Here is a 24142-nt window from a genome sequence, read left to right on the forward strand (position 1 = left end):
GCTCTGGGACCAGCAGGTCCCGCTGGCACAGGGTAGCCAGAAGCTCTCCCACACACTCACTGGGCCTGGACTAGGACTGGATCTGGGGGTCCCTAGAACACAGCAAAAATTCTCACATGGTGGGTGGGGTGGGGGGTGCTGTGGAGTGTTGGGGGGGTCCCAAGGGGGTGGAAGAGGGTCTTATCCATGCTGCGCCTGGGCTGGAACTGGCAGGTCCTGCTGGCACAGGGTAGCTGGAAGCTCTCCCACACACTCACTGGGCCTGGGCTAGGACTGGATCTCAATAAAAATTATTAAAAAACATTAAAAATGATATAGATTTTCACTAAACAGGATGATAGAAATTCAACAATGGTTGTTTACATTGCATATTGTTGTCTTCAAATTATTTGTTCAGATTACCAGATATAAGCATGAAAAATAGGTCAAAAGAAAATTTAAGCATTAACGGTCCTTTTAATAGACCAGCAGAAATCAGCAGCAGTTATCCCTGCTGTCGTGTATACACATATATTTGGCGACCGAGGCCATGTGGACTGCACGAGCGCAGGTGTCGCTTCCTGGTCCTGGTTTCCATACTTTGGACCCACCCCTGGGTGTGCTGGCCTCCCGGTTATGCAGTCGCTCTCCGCGCAGGCCTCAAGGTACCTCCGGCCTGTCTTCCCTAGGAGCTACACCGGATGGCTTTCCATTACACCCTTCAGGCTGGATTTGCTCGCCTTTGAATGTTGGATAGAACTCACTCATAAAGCCACCCCTTCCTAGGTTAGCTGTTGCTACAAGGAGCTTTTACAAATACTGAACTTTTCTCCATTCTCTGTGAAGTTGTTCAGGCTTTGTGCTTCTTCTTGATCTAGCCTTGGGAGGTTGCATATATTTTGAGAGAAGTTGAGGTTCCAGCGAAGTTGGTACCGATGCTGGGCCTGTCATAGGGTGTTTATCACTCCACGGGGGGTGGCCTAGTATCTGCCTGGGTGAGCTGTGGCCAGAGAGTCCCTCATGGAGGAAGCTTGCTTGCCCTGGAAGATGGCCTTTGCCTCTTGTCTAACCATGCTTTCTCCTTGGCATGCAGGAAAAGCTCAGCCTGGGGTAGCCCCCGTCCTGCAAATCAAAGGTGAAAACCCAACACACAGCCTTTGTAGCAAGCATGTCTTTTTCTCAGTCTTGCTAAGTTTGTCAATTTTGTTTATCTTTTTACAAAACTAACTCTTAGTTTTGCTGATTTTTCTATTCTTTATTTCTTTTATTTTACTTTTATAGTTTTATGTTCTACTTTAGACTGTTTATTAAAGCCATTTTACTATTAATAAAGTCCCTAGTGTAGGATAAGGACTGTCTCTCTCTCATTATGCCAGAAAACAAAGTTGTTCATAACTGACCTCAAGTCTAAGTAGGGATCGTGTGTCTTATGTATTTAGGTAGTCAGTAGGTCAGGAGTCCCCCTTTCTAAATTAAAGGAAGCAGATGTTACTAGACATAAGTCCAACTTAAACACAGAGTTTTTCCTTTGATGAGTGGTGTAGCAAGTTGGCATTGTATCTATGAACATTTGTCAAGTATATTAATATGGTGTGCAATTTAAGATGAGTTTATGCATCTTGTATAAGAAAATTCATGAAACATATATACATTAAGAATAATTTCATTGCACCTTTTTATTTGAATCATGTTTTAGGCTTTATACTATTTGTATGTATGTGTGTATTTTTGGAGCAAGATTATTTGCAAAAAGTTTACTGATGTATTTTGTTCTATCAGTATTATAATTTTACAAGACATTTTTATTAATACTGCATAGATTTATTATTATTCCTTCACATATAACAGTCTTATTTTCATATACTACTCTAGTGTCATTACAACCTGTCGTTTCTATGGGGAACCACTATTGGTTCACATTTAAGTTAAGCTAATATTAATTGCTTTCCTAATTATCTTACTAATTGCTAATGATATGGTTTGACAAATCAAGCAGTAATCAGAGCTTGAAACATCACATGCTGTGTTCCTCTGTCCCAGCCCAGACGGGCCATGTCTGCTACTTGGTATACATGTCTGTTCCACAGAAAAGCCATAGAGCAGTCTTTTAAAAATGGGGCGTTTAGGCTGTGGAGATGGCTCAGTGGTCTAAGCGCCTGCCTGGCAAGTGCAAGGGCCTGGGCTTGATCCCTGACACCACAGGCCATGCTGGCCTTAGTACCCCAGGTGTGTGTGCAGGTCCCAAAACTGGGTGTGGTGTCACACACCTGTGCTCCCAGTGCTGGGGAGGCTGAGACAACAAGATCGCTACGAGTTTGAGTGTGTAGCAAGATCCTGTACCAAATAAATAAAAGATTAAAAGTTAAAAAAATTAAAAATTGGGCGTGTAAATCGTGGTCCTAAAACCAGTTTGCTCTCTTTTCTTTCCGAGCTTAATGATCTCAAGTGCCTCCTGAAGGAGATTGCTACTAAAATCAAGTAGAATGACACGAGCTGTCACGAAAAGGCAGTCTAATTATGGCAAGGTAAGCAGTCCTAGTGCCTTTTTTCTTTGCTCTAAAAATTCACACACTTTAAGTCTGCCTACTTTCTTCCTTTCCTGCTTCTTTTGTTTTTCTTTTTGCATCCTGAGCTCAGGGCCTTCACCCTGAGCTCCATCTTCAGCCCTTTTTCTGTTTTGTTTTGAGACAGGGTCTCTGTGAATCACCAAGTTCCTCAGGGGGCTTGAACTTACAATACTCTGGCCTTGAGCCTGTTTTGAAATTATGATAATTTTCTTACTTTATTTTTAGGCTTTAAAATAGTGCATTGTGCCAAAATATTCAAATAATTCAGGGCTGTGGAGGCGATCCTATGGACGCTTCTCCTCCTGCCTCCTTCCCCACTGCCGCCGGCGGGTGGAGGCGCCCTTGGGGCCTGAACAAAGCCTTGCAGCAGACAGAACCACTGCAGTAAGTGGAAACAAGGTCATGCTCTGCCAAGCCGTGGTGCTGTTTTCACCCTGAGCACTGCATCATGGGATTCTTCACTGACTGGTGCCTAGAAAGCACGCCTTAGGCCCATCATTCTTTATGTTTATTGCCACGTGGCGAACACACATATGATGATCACCTTCTTACTCATCGAAACTGCCTCCGTGAGACACTTCAAGGCTTTTGCAGTAGCTCACTTACACACTGAAAATGTTATTCAGTTCCCCAGCCAAGCTGGGCTCTGGGCGTTGCTCTAGGATCTGACCATTCGCTTTAATTATGTTTCCACTTTAACTGCCTTAAGCCTGAAACCAAAGGTCAGAGATGCTGCTAGACACAGGAGGAGTTAGGGAAAAATAGCAACGAGTATTCTGTGGGACTGGACATTGCTGGGAAAGTAAATTGCAAAGAATGGAAATGCATTGAGAAATTCTTTCTCCCACCCTCTCCTCCTCCACCCTTTCCATTAATATTTACTGAGTGCGGCTGGGGAGCCAGCTGGCTGGCCCCTGGGCTGAGCGCAGCTTGCGCACGTGGCACTTGAATGTCAGACTCGTCCTTGGTGGAGAGATTGTGCTGCAGGGAAACCGCTGCATCAGTTCCTTTCACTGTGTGGCCACTTGGCTCCCCGCCCGGAGGGTTACAGTCACACATCAGATCTAAAAGTCCTGTGCCGTGGAGGGTTTGTCAGAGCAAGATTGATGCACATCTGATACACTCCGAAAGCCAGACACAGTCTCCCGACACTCGGGCACAGATGCCGGGAATTCTCAGGAAGGACTTGTTTCCACAGGGCTGCTTCATGAAGACAGCAGCAAACTTTATAATAAGTTATAATTTGGATTTTGAGGTGCTCGTTTTGCTTAGTTTATGAGCTGGAAGATAGAAAAACATAACCTGAAGCACATAAAATAATTAAAAATAATAAAAAATCTAAAGGTGATACAAGAGTCATAATAATCAGAAAATAAATTCAGACATGTGCTTCTGCCACTTCAGCCCTCCGATCCTCTCATCGCTTGTTCTTTTTCAAGTATGTTGACTTTAGGAGCTGAGAAGATAGCTCAGCAGTCTAAGCACCTGCCTGGCAAACTCGAGGATCCAAGTTCCATCCCCAGTATCACATGCTGTGCCTGCCCCGAAACTAGGTGTGGTGGTGCATGCCCATAATCCCAGCACTGGGGAGGCTGAAACAGGAAGATCACTACGAGTCCAAGCTGCATAGTTAGACCCTGTATCAAATAAATAAATGAATAAGAAATTTAAAAACAACAAATACATTAACTTCAGTAAAATAGGCAAACAGACTGATTTCCTTCATAGACACCTCCCTTTGCTTAGCCTTCAACCTTCTTTAATATATTGAGAGTTAATTAGCTGTTGAACAAAAAGGGCTGGGGAAGGATGTTACCTTCCTTCCAGGTGTGTGCGGTGTGCATGCCTCTGTGTCAGAAGACAACAACAAAAGGACCACCTAAGGAGACACTTGTCCTAAGCCTCCTTAACCAGTGACATCTTTAGAACAAAAGATTCGGCAGGACCAATTTTCGTGCCTGATTTACTTCCAGATATACTACCTTCTTGGTATACTCCCTGTTTCTCTTGTCTTTAAGAAGTTGCCTGCACATTCAGCTGTACAAGCAGCTGGCGACACGCTGCTAAGACACTCCCCCAGGGGCTGCTGGTGCTTCCTTCTCTGGAGGAGCGAGGCAGTCATCCTTCCTTAAGGTCAGGTCCAGGGAGGAGAAGGTCTGCCTCCAGGAGGGTGACTGGTGCAGGCAGCCCACCTCCCCACCTCCATCCAGGAGGCTGTCTTTGATCCTGCTGGTGGGAAGGAACAAATGGACTACTGTGTTGCTCTTTCCCCTCTCCTACTTGTTCTTTCCCCTCTCCTACTTGCTCTTTCCCCTCTCCAACTGTGGGAAGTGAGGCCAAGGCGGTGTCCCTGGAGACTTTCCACTCTGCACAGCAGCACCTCCCCCAACCCCTGCAGCTCTCAAATTACTGAACTTGTCCCTGTGGCAGTCATCACGCACCTGCCTTTTGATAGATTATTCCAACCTTTAACTGTATTACAGGCTCCCTCTTTTTAAAATGTATTTAGTACAAGGTCTGCAGGGTCTCACTACACAGCTTGGCTCAGAGTGATTCTCCTGTTTTCAGCCTCCCAAGCATTAGGATCATAGGTGCACGCCACTATGCCCAGTGTCAATTGCTGTCGCAGCTTGCCCCAGGGGCGGGGCCGGCACAGTACACTGAGGATCAAACCCCAGTCCCTACATCTGCCTAAGCAGGCGCTTTAGTCGGCTGAGCTCTCTGGCCAGCCCTGGGCTCACTTTTATTTATGCAGAAACCACAAAGCAAATAAAGTGCTCAGAGACTTTCTGGTCTTCACCCCAGCTGAGTGGTCACAGCCTCGGTCACTGAGCCTCTCCCACGACGCCCACTGGCAGCCTGGCCAGCGCAGGCATCTTTCCAAGAAGAGCAGTCTCAGAGCCAGCTCTGCACCGAAAGAAAGCGTGCAGGTTTGGGGGCGCACACCCGGCACTACTCCCACTGTGTGTTCGTTGCGATTTGAAGCAAGCCACGCCCTGCCTGTAAACACCAGTGTGAAATCTCCTCCTAACGGTGTTGTGTGCTTTCTTCTGCAGGTGCTGTCAGCCTTCTGGATCGAGAAGTTTAAGTAATGCTGCAGGACAATTCTGCTATGGACTACCGAAGGAGAATTTTCTGGGTCCCTGGCTTCACTGTGGATGGCTTTCAGGCCCCCCAGCAGGCCCACATCTGAGAACAAAGTGTGCAGCTGATTTCACTCTTTCGAGGGGTAGAAAGGACAAGCCTTCCCACGGCGGGCTTCCGCGGGGCAGGCACCTACAACCGTCGGCTTCCTATGCCCTGTTCTGGTGTCTGAGTGCTTAAATCCTTTCTCTCATCCTTCATCTGTCTTCATTTTATTTTGACATGCGCATAAAACAGAAGAGCCTTTTTCTTTTTTTACCAAAAAGACTGTAGCCTTGCTTTTCCTCTTGCATTATTTTGCTCCTTCCTAATTGATTCTCTATTTCTTTTTTGTTTTGTCCTATGTGACTATAATACATTGATATGTGGACTTCCAAATCAGGCCAGACTCTGAAACATGCTAGAGTCCAAGGAACCTGCTCTTTGGGGGAAGCCATTTCCTTTCTCATCTTGCTTCTCACTTGTAGAGGGAGGACGCTGGGCAGTGACTGCCCCAGTGGGTCTCCACAGGAGCACCCCGGAAGGGATCAGGGATTGCCTTCCTCAAACAATACAGAAGTCTCACGCAAGACAGAGCCCTGAAGGCCACCCCTGATGGTGTTCTGGTGCTTTTCTTTCTCTTATTATTTTTCCCATAAAAAAGAACACATAGATGTTATAGACAGTACGGCCTCACAGAGATGCAGAAGCCCTCCCTGCCTCCAGTCGCCATTCCACCCATCGCTGGGTATTTTCCATCTCTCGATTTTTTTCTAGTTTGATCTCCCTTAAATAGTTTTACATAGCGTCATCGTCCTGCAAGCACAATTTTTGTAACTTTTTTCCCTTAATATCTTATCAAAGATGTTTTGTTTTATGTTTGAGGTATTCCTAAGCATTATGCTAACCATTTCATAATATTTAGCCTCCTGTAATTTCTGTAATGCTGGTCATTGGGAAGCTGTTCCCAGTTGGCCCTTGGGAAGAATCTCTTTGTACATGACCTTGTTTCTGCATTTGGGTAAACTTCCCCAGGCTAGGTTCTAAGGACTATCTACTGATTATTGAACCAGTTACAAGTTCACAAATGTATAGCAAATAAGAATTGTTAAATTGAGTATAATATGAGATACACTCAGCTACAACTATTAAAATAAAATATTGCACCTAATCCTTATCTTAGGAATAAACCTATGTACTTATTTCAATATTGTGTCACTATAGACTTGGGGAGCTACCTTTCTGTGTACCCCATCCTGGCCTTCACAAGTGGGATTGTCTGAGCCAGTGTACCCACAGCAACTTAAACTAGCTTTCTGGTTCTGGGTAGACAGTAAACACAGTGGATGAAGAAGAGAGTCTTAGAAGGAACCCATTAAATGACCATCTAATTAGAAAAAGTTCACAAACACTACCCCAAACTTCTGTTCTTATTTTTCCAGGCAGTAGTTAACAGGCCCATTCAGCTCCTGCATGACATTTGCAGGGAAAGCACACAAACGAAAGATTTTTTTTTTTTAATTTAAGCCCAATAATGGCTTAAATGGGACTCTTATTTGTAGGGCCCATCAGTTCATGGTTTCAGATGCTGAATGACGGGACAAAGCTTGATGACAAAGCACAGCCTATGACTGGAAGGCTCAGATTTGCTGTGAGAGAAAATGTCACTTCCACTTCACCATGGCAACTAAAATACCTGCTATTTCTGAAACCCAGGAAGAAGGTCATGGCTGCTCCACACAGACTGGAAAATACATATGTGGCAGAAAAAAAAATAATAATTCCTAGCCATAAGATTGAACACAGAGAGAAACAGTCCTAGCCTCTCACCCTAGATTCAAGTGGGGCAGATGAATGAAATCAATAAATTATATTTAGAGCTGCCACTAGAGGACACTAGTCAGATAATCTCTTTACTGATTTCCCTTTTATGAACCTGCTTGTGCATTCCTAGTTCCACTGATGGTTTCTGTTGGCTAAATAGGTAGGCTCATGTGTACCCCAGGGCCCGTGGCAAAAGTGATTCTTCTGTTGATCAGAGAGTCTCCAACAAGTCCTGTGTGAGGCAGGGACTTGTAAGAGTTGCTGCTTCTGCCCCTCCCAGGCCCTTCTGCATGGTCCCTCCCTAGGCTTCCGGTTATGTTAAATCGTGACTTCCAGCGTAGCTCTCAGACATAGCTCACGTGCTGACTGTTCCTCTAATCAAAGTGTTCCATGCTTGTGTGTACTAATTGTGGCTTGTGTGCCTGTGCACAACCTCTGAGTGTGGGGCTTGGTTTAAATGAGCAAGTCAACGAATTAAATAATCGAAGCATTGTCATGCGTTGTTTTGGTCATTCTACGGAGAGTGAAAAAAGAATTCTCATTGTGTTAGAGTCATTTCTAAAGAGCGTCCATTCCCAGAGTTATGCGGGCTGATGTCTTGGAGCAGATAACTGAAGCCTTACGACTGGATCAAAACAGAAGAGCCTTGTGCTCTGGCTCTTGTTAGTAGAGACTGACATCTTGGGCCAGCCTGGATGCCCTCATGGGATGCGCTGTGCCCTGGTCCCTCTCCTCCAAACCTTGTAGATTCCAGGAGGAATCAGAAGCAGAGTGTGCTACCCCCCACCTGCTGCTGCTCTGGCCACAGGGAGACTCCCTGGGTGGTAGTCATGGAAACAGCCTCTGTTTCAACAACAAAAGGCTCAGAAGTCTGGCCCTGGGGAAGAGCTGGGCTGGACCCTAAAGCCACACTTCCTGGTACCCCCTTTGATCCTCCACCCAACCACAAGCAGAAGGGCCTCTCTTGTGCTGTTGATGGAACTTGGTGGAAAAATCCTTCCTTGGTAGCCTGTTCATTTATTCCTGATCTCGGATACTTGAGGACCAGCCCTGGTGTGGGATCCATCTGGGCTAGGGAGCTGTGCATACATACTGACAAACATCAAATATTTTAAAGTCTGCTTTTCCCTTACAAAAGTCTTATTTCTCACAGAACTCATTGTATTTCCCCGTCTGTGTGTATAAAAGGAATCTGCATCCTCTGTCTTCCACCCTTTTGCCATCTATTGGAGGAGCCAGGTGAACTGAAGAAACAGGACTGACACCCCAAGGCAGAGGTCAAGTATGGGGGCTGATAGGGACACAGAGGGAGAGATGCAGGGGATGCTGATGTGGGGTTGGAGGAGCCTTGGAATGCTTAGCCCGGCTTGCGCAGCAGGCAGGAGGAAGTTGGCTCTCCCATATTCTAAGAGACCATCTGGTATATGTAGGACAGAGGTTCCCCAAGAAACAACTGGGGGCAGAGAGCAAGACACAAGTCGCCAAAGTTGGCTGCTGCCCCACCAGGCAAGGGCAGGGCACCTGCAGTCCGTGGGCAGCTCTGAGGACTCAGGAAGGAGAAAGGGCAGCAAAATGAGGTGCAGGTAAGAAACCATGAAGGGCACAAATCTTCAGCAAAGGGTGTAGAAGCTGAGGCTCGGGGCGCAGTGCAGAGGTGGAGTGGTTTTCTAGCATGCATGAAGCCTTGGGCTCCATCCTTAGCATTGAAGGAAAAAAGGTAAAGAAATAAAAATGTCACATCTGCACATCACACCGAGTTTTCTGTGGCCTCAGGTCCTGTGGAACACGGGTGTGCTCCCTCCTCGGCTGTTTCTTCCTGTGTTTCATGCCTCTGTGCAGTGTCTGATAGGAGGCCTGAGGCGCTGCTACCTAGAGCCCTGGAACACGTTGGCTTCCCTCGTGTGACCTCAAGAAGGAAAGGGTGCACATACCCAAATAGAATGGCTCCACTTCCTCAGAAGGCTGCGAGGGTTTAACGAGTCAACTCATTAAAGAGGTTCTGAGGTCTTGGCACTCTGTCACTGCTCAGCGAATGTCTCCCCCCGCCCATGGTATCACCATTCTCTAAAGTGCTCTGTCCAAAGTCACTTCTGCCTTTCTTCCTCACAAACTCCTATTCTACTGTCAGAGCCCAACTTGAGAATCACTGGCACTGGACAACCAGCACTCACAGAGCAGCCCCTGGCATCTCTGTCTTGTTAGGTGTCCCTCCAGGTGGTAGGCAAGAACTTCCGGCCACAGGCTTTCAGGTACCATCCACCTGCTCTGCATAAATGGAGCGTAACAGTCATGCTACTTGGAAAGCCATGGTCGCCCAACCCCAGCATGGACTTTTCAGGCCACTCCTGCCCTGCTAGACAGAACAGTCCCAGAGGAAAGAGGTGCCTTCTTCGTGGCTTTTGCAGTCTGCACCTAGACTGCTGCACGGGCTCAAGGTGCTGTGCAACTGCATGATACTGCTCTGCCCCACTCCTCAGTGGCCCCGTGACAGTCACACGCACGGCCCTGCTCTCTCCTGCCTGGTGGAGTACTGCTCACCCTTGGGAAGCACCACCCTGTCCTGAGCTTGCATCCAAGGCAGAGGCCACTGGTCTTTCCCCATGCGGGGATGGAACTTGGTTTGTGAACTTGTTGGCAGTCCTGGAGGCCATCTGGGAGGGAGCTTGGTCATGGTCGAGCATTGTGCAACAGGAGTTTCCAAAGAAGCAGAAAATAGAAGGTGTACAAGCAGTGATCGAAGCATATGGAGAATATTTACATTAAAACTGTGAAAGACACGTGGCCATAAATCGACCTCAACATCCTTCCCAACACTTCAAACACACTTATTCCAGTGTGCACGCCGCTTTCTGAAGTGGTCCTAGAAGTCCTCGTTCATGAGTGTGCATACAGGGCATGATGAAAACTACGAATGCTGCTGCAGCATGAAACTCGCCCTCAGGACCGCACACTTCAGTTTGTTAGTTGCCCAAGTAACAGCTCCTGTTCCAGTTGTGGTTGCTTTTGTCTCTAAGAAACGGCTGGAGACTGTGAGACATAGCTGGTCACTACGGTGCACGTTGTGTACACCAATCCCTAATTGACAGGCCACTCTGCCTCTGTACTTCCTGCTTGCTCATCCAAGGTAAGCTGTAGGCCACCAGAGATCAAGGCCTGATATTCTGAGCAGGGTCCCAGTCAGTGACCATCCACATAAATAAATCTGCCTCCAAATCCTGGGTGTTGTTTTAGTGTTTCTGCTTGCCTTTGCATCTAGTGTGATGGCCAGGAAGATTGACCATGTGGACCTCTTTGGTCACCAGTTATGGTCCTCACAGATGGAGCAAGGACCTCTCCAGGTCCTGACAGGAAGGCATACCTTCAAGATTTCTTGAGTCCCCTCAGAGGTCTGCAGGAGGGTTCCTGGCTCCCTCCTCAAGTGGCTCACATGGACCCCAAAGGGAGGAGGACACAAGCTGCTCGTCCATCTGTCTGCCTGCCTGAACTGAGTAAGACCCTCCAGAGCACCCCAGTTAGTCTGACAGTCCTGCTCCATTTAAGAAGAAGAGCTTGATCAACACTTGTTAGTTGGCCACCCTCACAGGAAGTGGTTGGGACATTTAACCCCTGTCTGCTGAATGAATGTGTGAGAGAATGTGTGAGTGAGTGGAACAGACTGCGCAAGCCACAGGCTGCTCCACTGCGCACTGTTCAGGGAAGCACTGTTCGCAGTGGCTAACTGGACCTCACCTGCGGTTTCATGGTGACTGACGTACAGCATAACAGAGCCCTCACACCCTCCCTAGGGTCTCACCTAAGCCCTCATGAAGAAAGAAGACAGGTGGCTTCTGAATGGTCTCTCTCTGAGGGGCACTTGCCCATTGTCTGTTGCATCACCATTCAAGGGTACAGAATATACACTGTAGATAGACAGAATGGGAACTAATAAGTTAAGACCACAGTCCCTGACTTCAGGAAAGGGGGCTTTTGTGGAGTTAAAAATGAAACCAAACTGTTCCCTGTATCTCACAGAAAAAGGAGGCCCACTCTTGAGAATTCCACCTTGGCACCCTTGTTGGCCACCACAGCTGCTGCCAACACCACAGCTTCCCTCCTTGCTCCTGATTTGTCTGTTTCCAGACAACTGAACGGGTTCTAGCTAGCCATTGACTGAATTCTGCCACACAGACCCGCCCTCCCCCCAGCCTTCTGCTTATGGGCCTCTCCTGGTCAGATGGTGTCATCTAAAGCCCATGAGATGACTGTCAGCAGCTCCTTCTGAGTTCCACATTTTGGCTGAAGAAAAATTGGACTGTCATCCCTGATGAATTAATTTTATCCTGTTGGGCCTAAATAGAGAGGATAGACCAAGCCCTAGCAAACTGGGCCTATGAGAGCTCATAGTCATTGAAAAAGCCTGCGGAAAACCTATGACTTTCCTGGTAGACAATGGATCAGAACTCTGTGCCTCCAAAAGTTCCCTTTGTCAAAAACTTACGGTCACGGGGCCAACTAGGACTCTTGCCTCTTGCCTCTTCTGCTGTACACAAACTTACAGCCTAGACAGATGCCTCCTTCACACCAAGCCAGTCAGCCTCCCTCTTGTTTCCAGAAAATCTTTCATGGCTCCTAACTCATACAATCTTTTTGGCCTGTTTTTAGATTTAAAAGATGCCTTTCTCTGCATCTGAGGTAAAAGGGCCATCTCACTTGGACTCAGTTACCACAAAGGATTAAAAACTCTCCCATTTTGTCTCTGTACCCATGTCCTGCATGTCAAGAAAGCCAACTGAACCATGAAAGCAAACCCACAAGGGCATCTGGGAGGCTCCCAGTTTCAGCCCATGCCAGGTGAACTTTATCTTGTCCTGCCCAAGGACCCCGAGTCTGACCTGCCTCCTCTTCCTCCCATTCATTAACCCCATGCTACTCAGTCAGCTGAGATGCCACCACTTCCAGTTCCGTCTCCTGCTCCATAACCTCCTGCTAACACTGAAGAACACCACCACATTTTAGAGGGGGCCTAAGCCTGTTTAAAATCAAAAGTCCCTGCCACTGAAGTTGATCCTGATGCTCGAGTGAACAGTTTTTCCTTGACCACATCCAAATTGGGACTGTGAATCACAGACAGCCATGAAGCCTTAGATCAGTATCACACTGCTCTCCTGGAAGGCCTCAAAGAGGGGGCAGGCAACCAATAAAAATATCTCAAGTTACACAGTGGGTAACTTCAGTAACTTGACTATGAGGTTGATGGACCCTTATCAAACAGGAATTCGTGTACATGCTTGAGTGTCCTACACCTCTCCTGGGATGTGACAAGCCTCCCTCACACTTGGGCTCTCTGTCATGGCCTGGTCACTGACTCTGCCTATACCACGAGAGGAAGAACAGTGCCTACACCAGCCTGACATGCCTGATCATCATAACCCTAAACATTTGGGAGACTCATTTCCAGAAGTATGGAAAAGAACTCATACACCTTTGGTGATCAAGCCGTGTCCCAAGGCAACCCCTGCCTGCATCCAACAGTATGCCTCTCCTGCCTGCGAAGCCAGTTCAAGAGCTCTGAGCTGCCAGTGCCTCCTCAACTGCCCTCTGAACGCATTGCCTCAGTCTTCTGTCACCCACGGCCTGCTGGTGCCTGCGTCTAGACCTGAACTGTGCCTTCTCCTGCCTTTGCTGAGCACCTGTTGGACCACCCCTCTTCCTCTTTAAATGGAAAGACTCCAGTTCTGGACTACGTGGACTCAACCTTCTAGAGGTTCGAAACTTGTTCGCTGTTGACTGTATTTCTGATTTTTGACACCCAAGCTGCCTGTTGGAAAGACACAAAAGCTCTGCTACAACGTCTAGCGGAAACTGGTTCCATGCTCTATCAGCCACTATCCTTCTGAGCAAGAGAGCTGACAAGCTCGCCTCAGGCCAAGACCTAACTGTCCATGCTGAACTGGGATGAACTGTTGTAGAAAATGAACTCCTGGACAGATGCTGAGTCCACCCTGTTTACACACAGAAGTAGCTCTATTAAGAGTAAAGTCCAACAGGTTAGACTTGCTGTGATCACCTTGGACAAAAGCGTTTGGGCTGAAGTGCTCCTGCAGGTGTGATCTCCATAGCAATCTGCTTCCTGTTGTTTGGAAACCTGCCACCAACAGCACAACATAATCCAGTTCCGAGGCCTTAGCCCCCTCTGGGAGTCCACTGACTCCTTAGACCTGGTATTCCAAGAAGAGCAGGGTCAGACCTTGCCCCACCACCTGCAATCCCAAGCCACTGTGTGGGCCCCTGTAGCCCTGCAGCGAGCTCAGGCTTCAGTTTCTATGACACCAGCCCTGACCCCCCACTCCCTACCTATGCTGAGAAGACAAGAAAAGTTGGTAGGATCTTACTGTCAAAAGTCATCCATAGATATGGCCTACCCTTTATCATTGGCAGGAACTTATAGAAGAGTTAATTAAAAAACTAGATTAAATAAAAACTACATATAGCGTACAGGCTTCAAAGCTCTAGAAAAGTTAAAAAAAAAAATCCAGCTTATAACAAGTTAAAAAGAACAGCTGTATCTGTAGACATTCCTGTGCATACACATAAACCAGGTACACATTAACTACCTCAATGTGGGAGGCTGAGGCAAGAGGATCATGACAAGTTCAAGGCCAGCCTGGGCTATAAAGTGAGCTCAAGCCCAGCATGAATTGCATGGTGAGACTTTGTCTCAAAAAGAGGAAAAACAGTTTGTAGGGTCCTGCTGTAAAAAAAAAAAAAAAATCATCCCTAGACATGGCCTACACTTGGTGATTGACAGTGACAACAAGCCGGCACTTGTAGCAGAGGCAACTCAAAAACGAGGTTAGATCTGCTGCAGAACAGACCCAGACAGCTCCCCTGGGGCTCACCCTGGAGGGAGCACTGAGCAGCCGTGCACAGCGGAAGCCGGAGGACTCCGTTCATGGTGTTGCTCCATCCCTATCCCCTTGACTTTTGTGACTCTCCAGCTGCTCGCCCAGCCCTCCCTTCCCTGCCCCTGCTGGGGCTCCCTCACTCCCTGGCCAGGGTTGTGTCACAAAGCAGAGAGGCCTAAAGAGCAACTCTTCCTGAAAAGCAACTCAGGGAGAAACTGTACTGAAACAGCCTTGGAAGCCTCGGGCGAGCCGGTCCTAGGGTCGCCGACAGTCCTAATGGTCCTGCTCCTCGCTGGGCCTTGTCTCAGGAGATCCCGTGCAACACCAGCGAAGACTTGCTGGGAAACTAACAGGGAGAGGTGTAGCGGAAAATGCCTCTTCCAGCCAGCGCACTTCAGCTTCCTCATTGCCCAGGTGACAGTTCCTGTTCCAGATCCAGTTGTTCCTGTCTCTTAGAAACAGCTGGTCACTGTGATGCACATTGTACGCACCAGTCCCCAAGGGACAAGTCACGCTGCCTCTGTACTTCCTGCTTCTTATCCCTTATAAGCCCCAGAGCCCAGGGCCTGGTATTCTGGGATTGAATGTGAGCAGTGCCCATCCATTACCTTTGTGTTCAAATCCTGGCTGTCGTTAGGGACTTTCTGCTTGCTGCTGCCCTGCTGCTACATGATGTCCAGTGCACAGGCAGGCCACAGGCTTTGTCACTGGGTGACTCCTGGCCCTTCCCCAAAGTCAAAGTGGCCAAGGGAAGTCAATGTTTTGAGTTGATTCAGGACACTGAGGCCACCATGACAGCACAACTAAAGAAAGAGCCGCAGCATGGTTATCTCATGACGTTTATCTAACCGCGACAGGGATGATTTTCCTAGGAAAATGCAGACAAGTCAACAGGTTTTGGGAGCTGCCCCCGAATCAATGAGGAGCCAGGGCTAGGGACAGCGGATTGTGCATGTTGAAGCCATCTTCCTGCCATTGCCCCAAATGCATCCTTCACACTGTAGGTACTTCACTTTCATTTAAAAATAATCAACACAGCCTCGGGTTTCCAAGTGAGGAGTTTAGCAACACTCCTTTATTTCTTAAATTATGAGACGGGTAAGTAGCATTTGCAGTAATTTTACTCAAACCAAAGTGAAATTCCACGTGCTCATTTGGCTTTATTGCCTTCCATTAAGTGCAAAAGACCAAACTAGTGCTTGCGAGTGTCCTCTGCCCACTGTCTACGGGAAGCCCGACCGCCTGTCTGGGACAGCGAGGGCTTCTGTCCCTAGGAGCGATGCCCCTGCCCACACCAAGCTTTCTTCACCCTCTCCTCAGTTCTGATCGCTGCTTGCTCCACTTCAGCCCTGGCAAACGCTTGTTACACTCACTGGGTTTTTTCTTCCTTTTTCTGGGATGAGGGAAGAATAAAAAGAGAGGCTGCCTCAGGGCTCGCGCCGAGAGCACGTTCCTTCCACTTCACCTGCCGCACCCTCTGGATGAGTCTCCCGCAGAGGCCAAGCCCCGCGCGCTGCGCAAGCCCCCGCCTTCTCTGCTTCCGCTGGCGTCCGCGGGGCTGAGTCGCTGCTCTCCCACAGTGCGCGCACTCCGGGTACTCGCTGTCAGCTTCTGTCAGAGGCACTGGGCCATGCGTGGAGGCTTTGTCTGAGCCGTGCGCCCTCAGGAACCGGAACTGACAGGGGCCCAAAATTACTGCGCCAGGACAATGCAGGGCGTGGGCACCAGTGCCCCAGGTGGGTTTCTGCCCAGCCAGCCCCCTAAGTGCCCACCCAGGCACCAGCACCGGCAGCAGCCTCTGCTTCCCGCAGGGTCCGCGTCCTTCTGCCTCCAGGGCCTTCCAAGCCCAGCAGCAGCACTGGCTGTGACCCCTTCTGCCCCTGAAGCCTCGGGAAGCTGCAAAGCTCCCCCTAAGTGCGGGCCATTTCCAGGTCAGAAAACAGTTTTCCTCCCACTCCTGAGGGCACTCTGCCTTCCAGCTATGGAACCTTGGACTTCGGTCCCTTTTTAAATGAGTTTTCTTTCTCTTCTGCTCCTTCTGTAATTAAGCGGCACAGTTTCTCATCCCATTAAAAGACGGCAGGCTTTCATTCTCAGCCCTGAAATGCCTTTGGCTTCAACGCAGCGCAGCGCTCTTCCATTCGGAGGGCTGAGATCCATTTCTTTGGCACCCACAGCTTGCCTCTGCGTTGAGCGAGCCCAGATTCATCCTGTAGCGTTCACGGCTTCGGAAACCTCGAAATCCCCGCTGAGAAGATGGATCAGGAAGAGTACTTCATTTTAGCTTCCTTGTTTAAAAAAAAAAAAAAAAAAAAAACACGAAAAACTGAATACAATAATGGCCCAGGCTGTCCTCTCTTTGCAACGCTGGCACTTTGTCACTCCCCAAATAAAGGCAGAGAGAACACACCTTGGGTGCCTTTGAGCTCTTTTCTGTAAATAGGCCAGGGTGGAAAGGGCAGACACAAAATGACAGTGGTGGAAACTTCCCTCCTCTGCCCTCTTCCCCAGCTTGTGCGGCTCAGCAGGCGCCTTTGGGGTGGCTCTGACCCTGGTGAGGGAAACGAGGGAGGGTGGAAAGGGGAGGAGACCTGGATCTGAAGGAGGAAGCAGTGGGGTTGGACCGCACGACTGTGGGCCCTGCCCTCCGTGCGCGCGCGCGTGCCCAGCAGCGCTCTGCTCCGTTGCGGCCTCTCTCCTCGCATCGTGGCCGTTACAGACCTCCGTCATCTGCAGAACCTCCGGTTCGCCTGTGCCCCAGTCCCCTTCCCAGCATTAAACAGCCTTGCTTTCCGCTGCTCCTCTGCTGTCCATTCCAGTGCAATTCCGCATCCTGTTCCTCCAAGTTACGGCTTAGCTTCCGGTTCCGCACCAGAGGCCCCGGCCTTCGTCTTCCCCCCGCGTCAGTTCTCTCCTGCGCTTGGCTGCGCTTCCCCTCTCTTTTGGGGATTCTCAAGGTCTGGTGCTCTGCCACAGTCTGAGCTTTCACAGTGTTGTCGCCCGTTTCCTGGCCTCTGTTACTGCCCTCACATGCCTTGGCTTGCCACATGTCTGATTTGTCCCAGCCTTTCTCCTCCACAAAGCCTCTCCCCTGGGCTGACTGGGAGTCTTTCTCTTGGTGGCCTTGTCTGGTTTCCCCACCTCACTGCTCGGCAGCCTTGAGGTTGTTGGTGACCTGCCTCTTCCCAGGTCCTCTCCCCCGCTGGCTTTCGGGAGCCTACTGCCTGCAGATGTCCTTCCTGCCTTTGCACGCAGCTTCCACGCTCTCTACGGACTGCTGGCTGCCTTTGGGCTTCTGTCCAGGCAGTCTCCTGTCCCAAGTTTATGACTTGGTCAGTATTTACCTTCACCAGTAAAGCGGAAGCTGCCTGTTGTCAGGAACCAAGTCCTGGGTTGCTCACCGCTGCATTTCCAACATGCAGCTTGTCCAGCAGGCAGATGACAGCTAAAGACTTAAATACATCAACGAGAAAATAAGGTACTTTGGGGGCAATGATTACCTGTTGGTTTACTATGCCTTGCACGTGTTGTGAGCCCAGACATAGACCGTCTTTGTTTAGACTATCTGTCTAGTCCAGGAATTTTATATAATGAATGATAATAATATTTCATTGCAGAACAAAAGGCACGCATAACAGCTTACCCACGTAGCAATAACGGCTACCTTGGGACAGGGTGAAAGTGTACTTAATAAATGAACCTGGTTCGTTAGGATAAATGTTCTGCTGCTGTAATACAAATGGCTGCTTGTGCAGGGAATGTGTGATGCCTCTCATGTTGCTCTATGGGAATGTGGCTTGGGGAATCCATGCAGAGAATGCAGAGACCCAGCTTCCGTGTGAGGGGCAGACCCGCCTTTGTCTCCGGCATGGGGGTCTCCTGCTTCGCGACACACGGGAAACCTCAGGCCTCACACTGCCCTTGACCTTAATTACAATAATTATGGTTCTCATTCTGTGCACTTTGTAGGCTTTGCATCAAGACACACGAAAATGAGCATGCAGAGTCCAGGCCCCTCCCTTCCCTTACACACAGGCTGCTTGCTCTCCTGGGAGCCCCACTGTGTTCTCGTACTGGAGGGAAGCGAGGCTTTTTGGCTGTGTCCCCTTCTCCCAATTTCGTTTTCCATCCTGCGTCTTTAATCTGTCTTCTCCTCTCTTTCAAGTGGCTATCCTAGGTTTCCCCATAGCATTAGCTGAATTTTACATGGGGCTTTTTAAATAAAGGATATATGTTCAAGCTTTAGAAAAGTATAGTAGGAAAAACCCTGCATCTGAAGTTACAGGACACACATTTTACTGTGCTCATGAGCAGCTAATGATGTGAGACTGTGCGGGTCTGGAAACCACAGCCATTCATCTGAACTCATTCAATGAATACTTTCCTTTCTTTCTTTCTTTTTTAATGGGCAGAACATATTATTGAGGGAAAGAAAGCTCCTGTCCGAGAGAGGGACAGGAGGGGGGCCTGAGTGGTAATTCCCCAGGCACTGAATACTTTTCAATAAGTGACATCCTGGCTACCTCCAGTGGACACACAGTCTAAGTTCCCTGGCCCAGGGAGAATGCATGATGGCAGAGCGTGTCCTGAGAGCCACAGCAGGGCCTGTGAGGTGACAGAGGGGCAGAGTGGGGGCAGGGTGAGCTGCTGGAGCCTGAGCTGAGTCGGGCCTGGCACAGTGACTCAGCATACAGAGGTGGGGAGAGAGCTTAACAGGGCGAGTACCTTGTAATATGTGTTGAGCTTTGCCCTGCACTTTCCTACTTACCAAGGTCTGCTTCTGCCCTGAAGCTCCTCAGAGCTGTCCTGCAGGGAGATGCTTCAGAGCCCCAGGACCAAGCACCCTGAGGGAGGCAGTGACGTGTGGGCTACCCACCTGCACCTTGAGCCCTGCCAGCGGGGTGCAGTCTCCCTATTTGCTGAAAGGGGATGAACCACAGGGTAGTCATGATGGAGTGGGTTCGGCGCAGTCCTGGCCACAGGGCAGCCAACTATGGCGGCACCAGAGTGAAGGGGATACATGGGGATTTCTGCCTGTGCTTTGTTTTTGCTTCATTGAGCACATAACCTCATCTTTGGTTGGCCCAGGTCTTCCACCTGCCTGCAGTGGGGGCAGGGAGGGGAGATGAGAAGTATCTGATGGGGAGGTCGATGTGACTCTCAGCTTCTAATGGTGGAAGTAGGCAAGAAGTTAGCTTTGCAATACAGGATGCTGCCTTGGGGTGTCATTCCAGGCGCTCAGTTCCCCTATCTGAGTACTGTCTTTATCACTTCCCTCATCCCCGACACAAAATACCTGTAAACACATATAACGGAGAGGGGAGGAGGTTTACTCTGGCTCACATTTGGCCAACTGGCTCCGGTGCAGAGGCAGCATGGTGGAAGGCAGGCGGGAGAGAGCTGCTCCTGTCATGGCGACCAGGAGGCAGAGAGGGAAGGGAGGAGCCGGGAGGGGGGTACCGTTCGGGGCCGTGCTCCCCAGGAACAGCCTTATCACAGCCAGCTGGCTGTGGCGTCCTTGTCATCCCTTCCAAAACTCCAGCTGACTGCATGAGGCTGTGGGGGGTGTTATCAATACAAACCACAGCAAGTCTTTCCCTACAAATGCCTTCACCATAATCTTTAGAAAGAAGATGGGAAACTTGGGGACTCTGATGAGGGGAAGAAAGGGAGAATCACATTTGTTTCTCAATAAAATTATTTAAAAATAATAAAATAAAATAAAATGGTCTTCCAGTCCCCTAAAAAAAAAAAAGAAAGAAAGAAAAGGACAGTCACTTTATTGTTACCTACATGAGTCTAGTTGAGAGAGCTGAAAGGCTCTTGGTCAGACACCTGCAAAAAGACAGACCTTTCTTGGGTCAAAACAGGTCCTTCTCACTATATTTTTTCAAACAAGCCCAGGTTTGAAAAATTACTGATCAGATAGCTCAGCGGACTAAAGTGCCTGCTTCGGCAGATGCATGGACCAGGGTTCCATCCCTGGTGTGCCATGCTAGCCCCGCCCCTGGGACATGCTGAGACGGTGATTGAGACTGGGCGTGCTGGCACTTGCCTGTAATTCCAGTTCTTGGGAGGCTATAAATAGGCGGATCACTATAAGTCTGATCTAGTAGTGAGACTCTGAATGCTCCATAGACTCTTCCCTAAAAAATACAGAAAGAAAAGACACGAATAAATTAAACCAGAGTCAAAGGATTGTACACACTATGACTGTTATTCAAGAAACAAGGACTCTAAGAGACTACTGTGAACAATCATTTGCCAGTAAGTCGTATACAAAATAGGTAAATTTCTAGAAACATATAAGCCATAAAGATAAGGGCATGGAGAAACATGCCTACTCTAGAAAATCCAAACGTGTATCACTAGTGTATTAGTCACATTTCTGTCATTATGGCAAAATGCCTGAGCCGGTCAACTTAAATGGTAGAAAGGTTTGTTTGCACTCACAGTTGTCGGCCTCAGTCACTTGGCCCAGCTGCTTTGGGCCTACGCGGCGCCGTTCATCTGAGTGGCAGGAGCACTGCCAGGGAGACCTATTTGCTTTGTGGTAGCTGAGAAGCAGAGAGAGGAAGTCACCTCTGAGAACTCGCCCACCTCCCCCAAGGTCCAGCTCTTCAGGGTTCTGCCTGTCCCCAGGAGTGCCACCAGAGAGGCCAAGTGTTCAGTATGTGACCTTTCAGGGGACATTTAGGATCCAAGCCTTAACAACTAATAAGGAGACTGTACAGTAATTAGAACCTGCCACCAAACAAGAGTTCAAGACCAGACGGCATCACTGACAAGTTCCACAGTCATTTAAAGAATTAATGTCATTTTTTCTCAAATTCTTTCAGATCATTAAACATGAAGGAAACTTTCCCAATTCATTTTATGTGGCCAGAACTACCCAGGAAAAGATACCATGAGAAGAAAAGTGCAGGTTAATATCCCTGATAAAAACAGCTACACAAACTCTCAATCAAATACTAGGTGAATGAATTCAGCACCACATTCATGGGCCCACAGGCCATAATCAAGAAGAGATTGTCCCCGAGAAGCAAGGATGGAGGGTGAAGCATAAGGAAATAAATCCATGTGATAAAGTAAGTCAATTTGAGGAGAAAATGACACTATATTTTAGTAGATGCAGAAAAAACATTTGATGAAATTTAATACCTTATTGTGATGAAAACTCTCCACCAGCTAGGAATATAAGGAAATTGTCTTAAAATAATAAAGGTTCTATATGAAAATGCTAAACTAATATATCCAGATGATGAAAAATTGAAAGCGCTTCTTTGAAGATTAAGCATGGAGCCAAAGTATCTACTTTCATCATTTCTACTCTGCGTACTAATTGACGTCCTACCCAGAGCAATAGATAACCAAATGGAAGAGAAAGAAGTTAAGTTATCCTGCTCTCAGATACCCTTGAATGTAGAGATGCTTCAGGACTCTACAACCACAACAGACTGTCTGAATTTCATGAAATAAAACCATTATACAAAACTCAGTTGTGTTTTTAGAAGCCTACAAAACACAATCTGAAAAATAAATTAAGAATTCAGTTTCATTTACAGTCCCATCAAGAAAAATGACACTGGAGAATAAACCTAAATCATCAAAAGACATATCTGCTGAAAATTACAAAACACTGTGGAATGAAAGTAAAGAATGAAGAAATACATGGCAAAGATTCTATGTTCTCAGATTGGAAGAATTAATATTGCAAAAAGTTTCATACTACCCAAAGTGATGTACAGATTAAAACGCCTGCTTAGGCAGACACCGGGACCGGGGTTCAATCCCCAACCGGGGTTCAATCCCCGACAGACCAGGGTATGCCCCACCCCCAGGGTACGCTGGGACAGTGACTGAGACTGGGTGCGGTGGTACGCAACTCTAATCCCAGTGCTTGGGAGACTGAAAACAGGAGGATCACTAGAGTCCAATCTACACAGTGAGACCCTGTACTAAATACTTTTTTTTTTTAAAGTGATCTACAGACTTAGTGCAGTCTTGGTCAGAATCCCAGTGATATTTTTACAAAAATAAGAAAAACAGATCTACAACTTATTTGGAATTGCAAAAGACCATAAATAATCAAATTAGTCTGGAGGAAGAGGATGTAAATCTGGGGTCTCATTCTTGATCACAAAGCTACATTTATCAAACAGCGTCTTTCTAGTATAAAGACAGGCATTCAAAACAATGAAGCAGAATACGGAATATAGCAATGAATCCATGCACCAGTGTTCCACTGTTTTTCACAAGGGTGCGGGGCAAGGACAAATGGAATCTTCAAAAAATGGGGCTGTAGGCCAGGGAGATGGCTCAGTAGAATAAGCGCTTGCCTGGCAAGTGCAAGGGCCTGAGTTCAATCCCAGGTTCTGCAAAAAAACAACTAACCAAAAAAAAAAAAAAAAAATAAAAACTGGGACTGTAATCCCAGCTCTTGGGAGGTTGTAAACAGGCAGATCACTGAGTCCAATCTAGTAGTGAAACCCTGAACACCCTGTAGACCCTTCCCTAAAATTCAAACAAGAAAGAAGGAAGGAAGGAAGGAAGGAAGGAAGGAAGGAAGGAAGGAAGGAAGGAAAGAAAGAATAAAAGAAAGAATAAAAGAAAGAAAATTCAACTCAAGAATAAAAGAAAGAAAAATATGAGAAAACAGAACTATCTTCTCAGCGTTTGGCAGGGAGTCTCAGTTTTAGACTTGACTTAAGGCCTTGCATTTATGCTCTGCCTTCCGGCTCTGGGGCGCCTGTCTTCCCTGAAATCGCCCTCCATGCTCTCCTGCAGAACACAGACCTTCTACTCTCTGCAACTCGAGTTGGCAGCAGTGTTGCTCACTAGCCTGACATCTATTCCCGTAGCTACTGGACTACCTTTCCCAGCCTCCATCCCAGTAACTGAGCTCGGTAACTTAATTTTGGTTGGTGAGGTATTAACATTAATATTACAAAGAGTCCTTAAAGGAATGAAGCTAGCCCCTTTTTCTCATCAAGTTGCACAGAATAGAATGTGGTGAGGGAGCACTGGCAGCCACTTTGGACTCCATTTTGGCTGAGGGCGAGGTCTTGTGGGAGTGCAGGTCCCTAATACCAGTGGGGGTGTCTCATGAGCAGCAGACTGCTTGTCTTTGTACTTTCTTTTTGTTTAATGAGATAAATAAAATTTTATCAGATTTAAGCTGGTATTAAAGGCCTGGGGATATAGCACAGCAGTATACATGCCTGCCTGGCAAGGGCAAGGTCCTGTGTTCGATCCCCAGTACTGCAAAAAATGAAATAAAATAAACTGGCATTGAATTTTTGGCCAAGTTAGAATGAAGCTGATTTATACCCATCTTTCCTTTTACTTAGCAAATCCCTTTGTTTTGAGACAGGGACCACTATAGACAGAGAGGGCGAACTTCTAGGCCTTTAGCCAGCTAATGAAAGCGTGGTTCGTGCTCTCTTCTGTGTCTTTCAGGGACTTTAAATTTGCTTTTGTTAAAACAAGCAAACAAATGAGAACAATTACCTTTCACTTAGGCCTTCAGACATCCAAGAGATAGTTAAAAGCAAAACAAACCTTGACCTTCCTTTTGTATTTATCTCTTTTATTACCTTAAAACTGTGTGTCAGATACTTGCTTCGCTCTACATGTAGGTATTTAAAGCACATAGAGAGCGTCTGTCTTGTCTAAAAGTTGACAAAACAAGATGGAATAACCCATTTCATCCACCTGCAAGACTGAGGTCACCAAGCATAGAGACTTACAGGGACCTCTGGCCCC

The 24142-nt window shown here is 47.7% G+C and overlaps 1 protein-coding gene across 1 annotated transcript in view; it reads left to right on the forward strand.

The window, feature by feature from the left end:
• Trpm8 (transient receptor potential cation channel subfamily M member 8) overlaps nt 1-7837 on the forward strand; it is a 105269-nt gene extending 97432 nt beyond the window's left edge. The window contains exons 25-26 of the mRNA XM_004637332.3: nt 2411-2504; nt 5603-7837. Coding sequence (XP_004637389.1) covers nt 2411-2461 — 51 coding nt within the window. The 3' untranslated portion in view covers nt 2462-2504; nt 5603-7837. The remainder of the gene's footprint in view (nt 1-2410; nt 2505-5602) is intronic.
• Nucleotides 7838-24142: the final 16305 nt, after the last annotated feature.

This window comes from Octodon degus, unplaced genomic scaffold, assembly GCF_000260255.1.
Source record: "Octodon degus isolate 3935 unplaced genomic scaffold, OctDeg1.0 scaffold00089, whole genome shotgun sequence".
Classification (NCBI taxonomy): Eukaryota; Metazoa; Chordata; class Mammalia; order Rodentia; family Octodontidae; genus Octodon; species Octodon degus.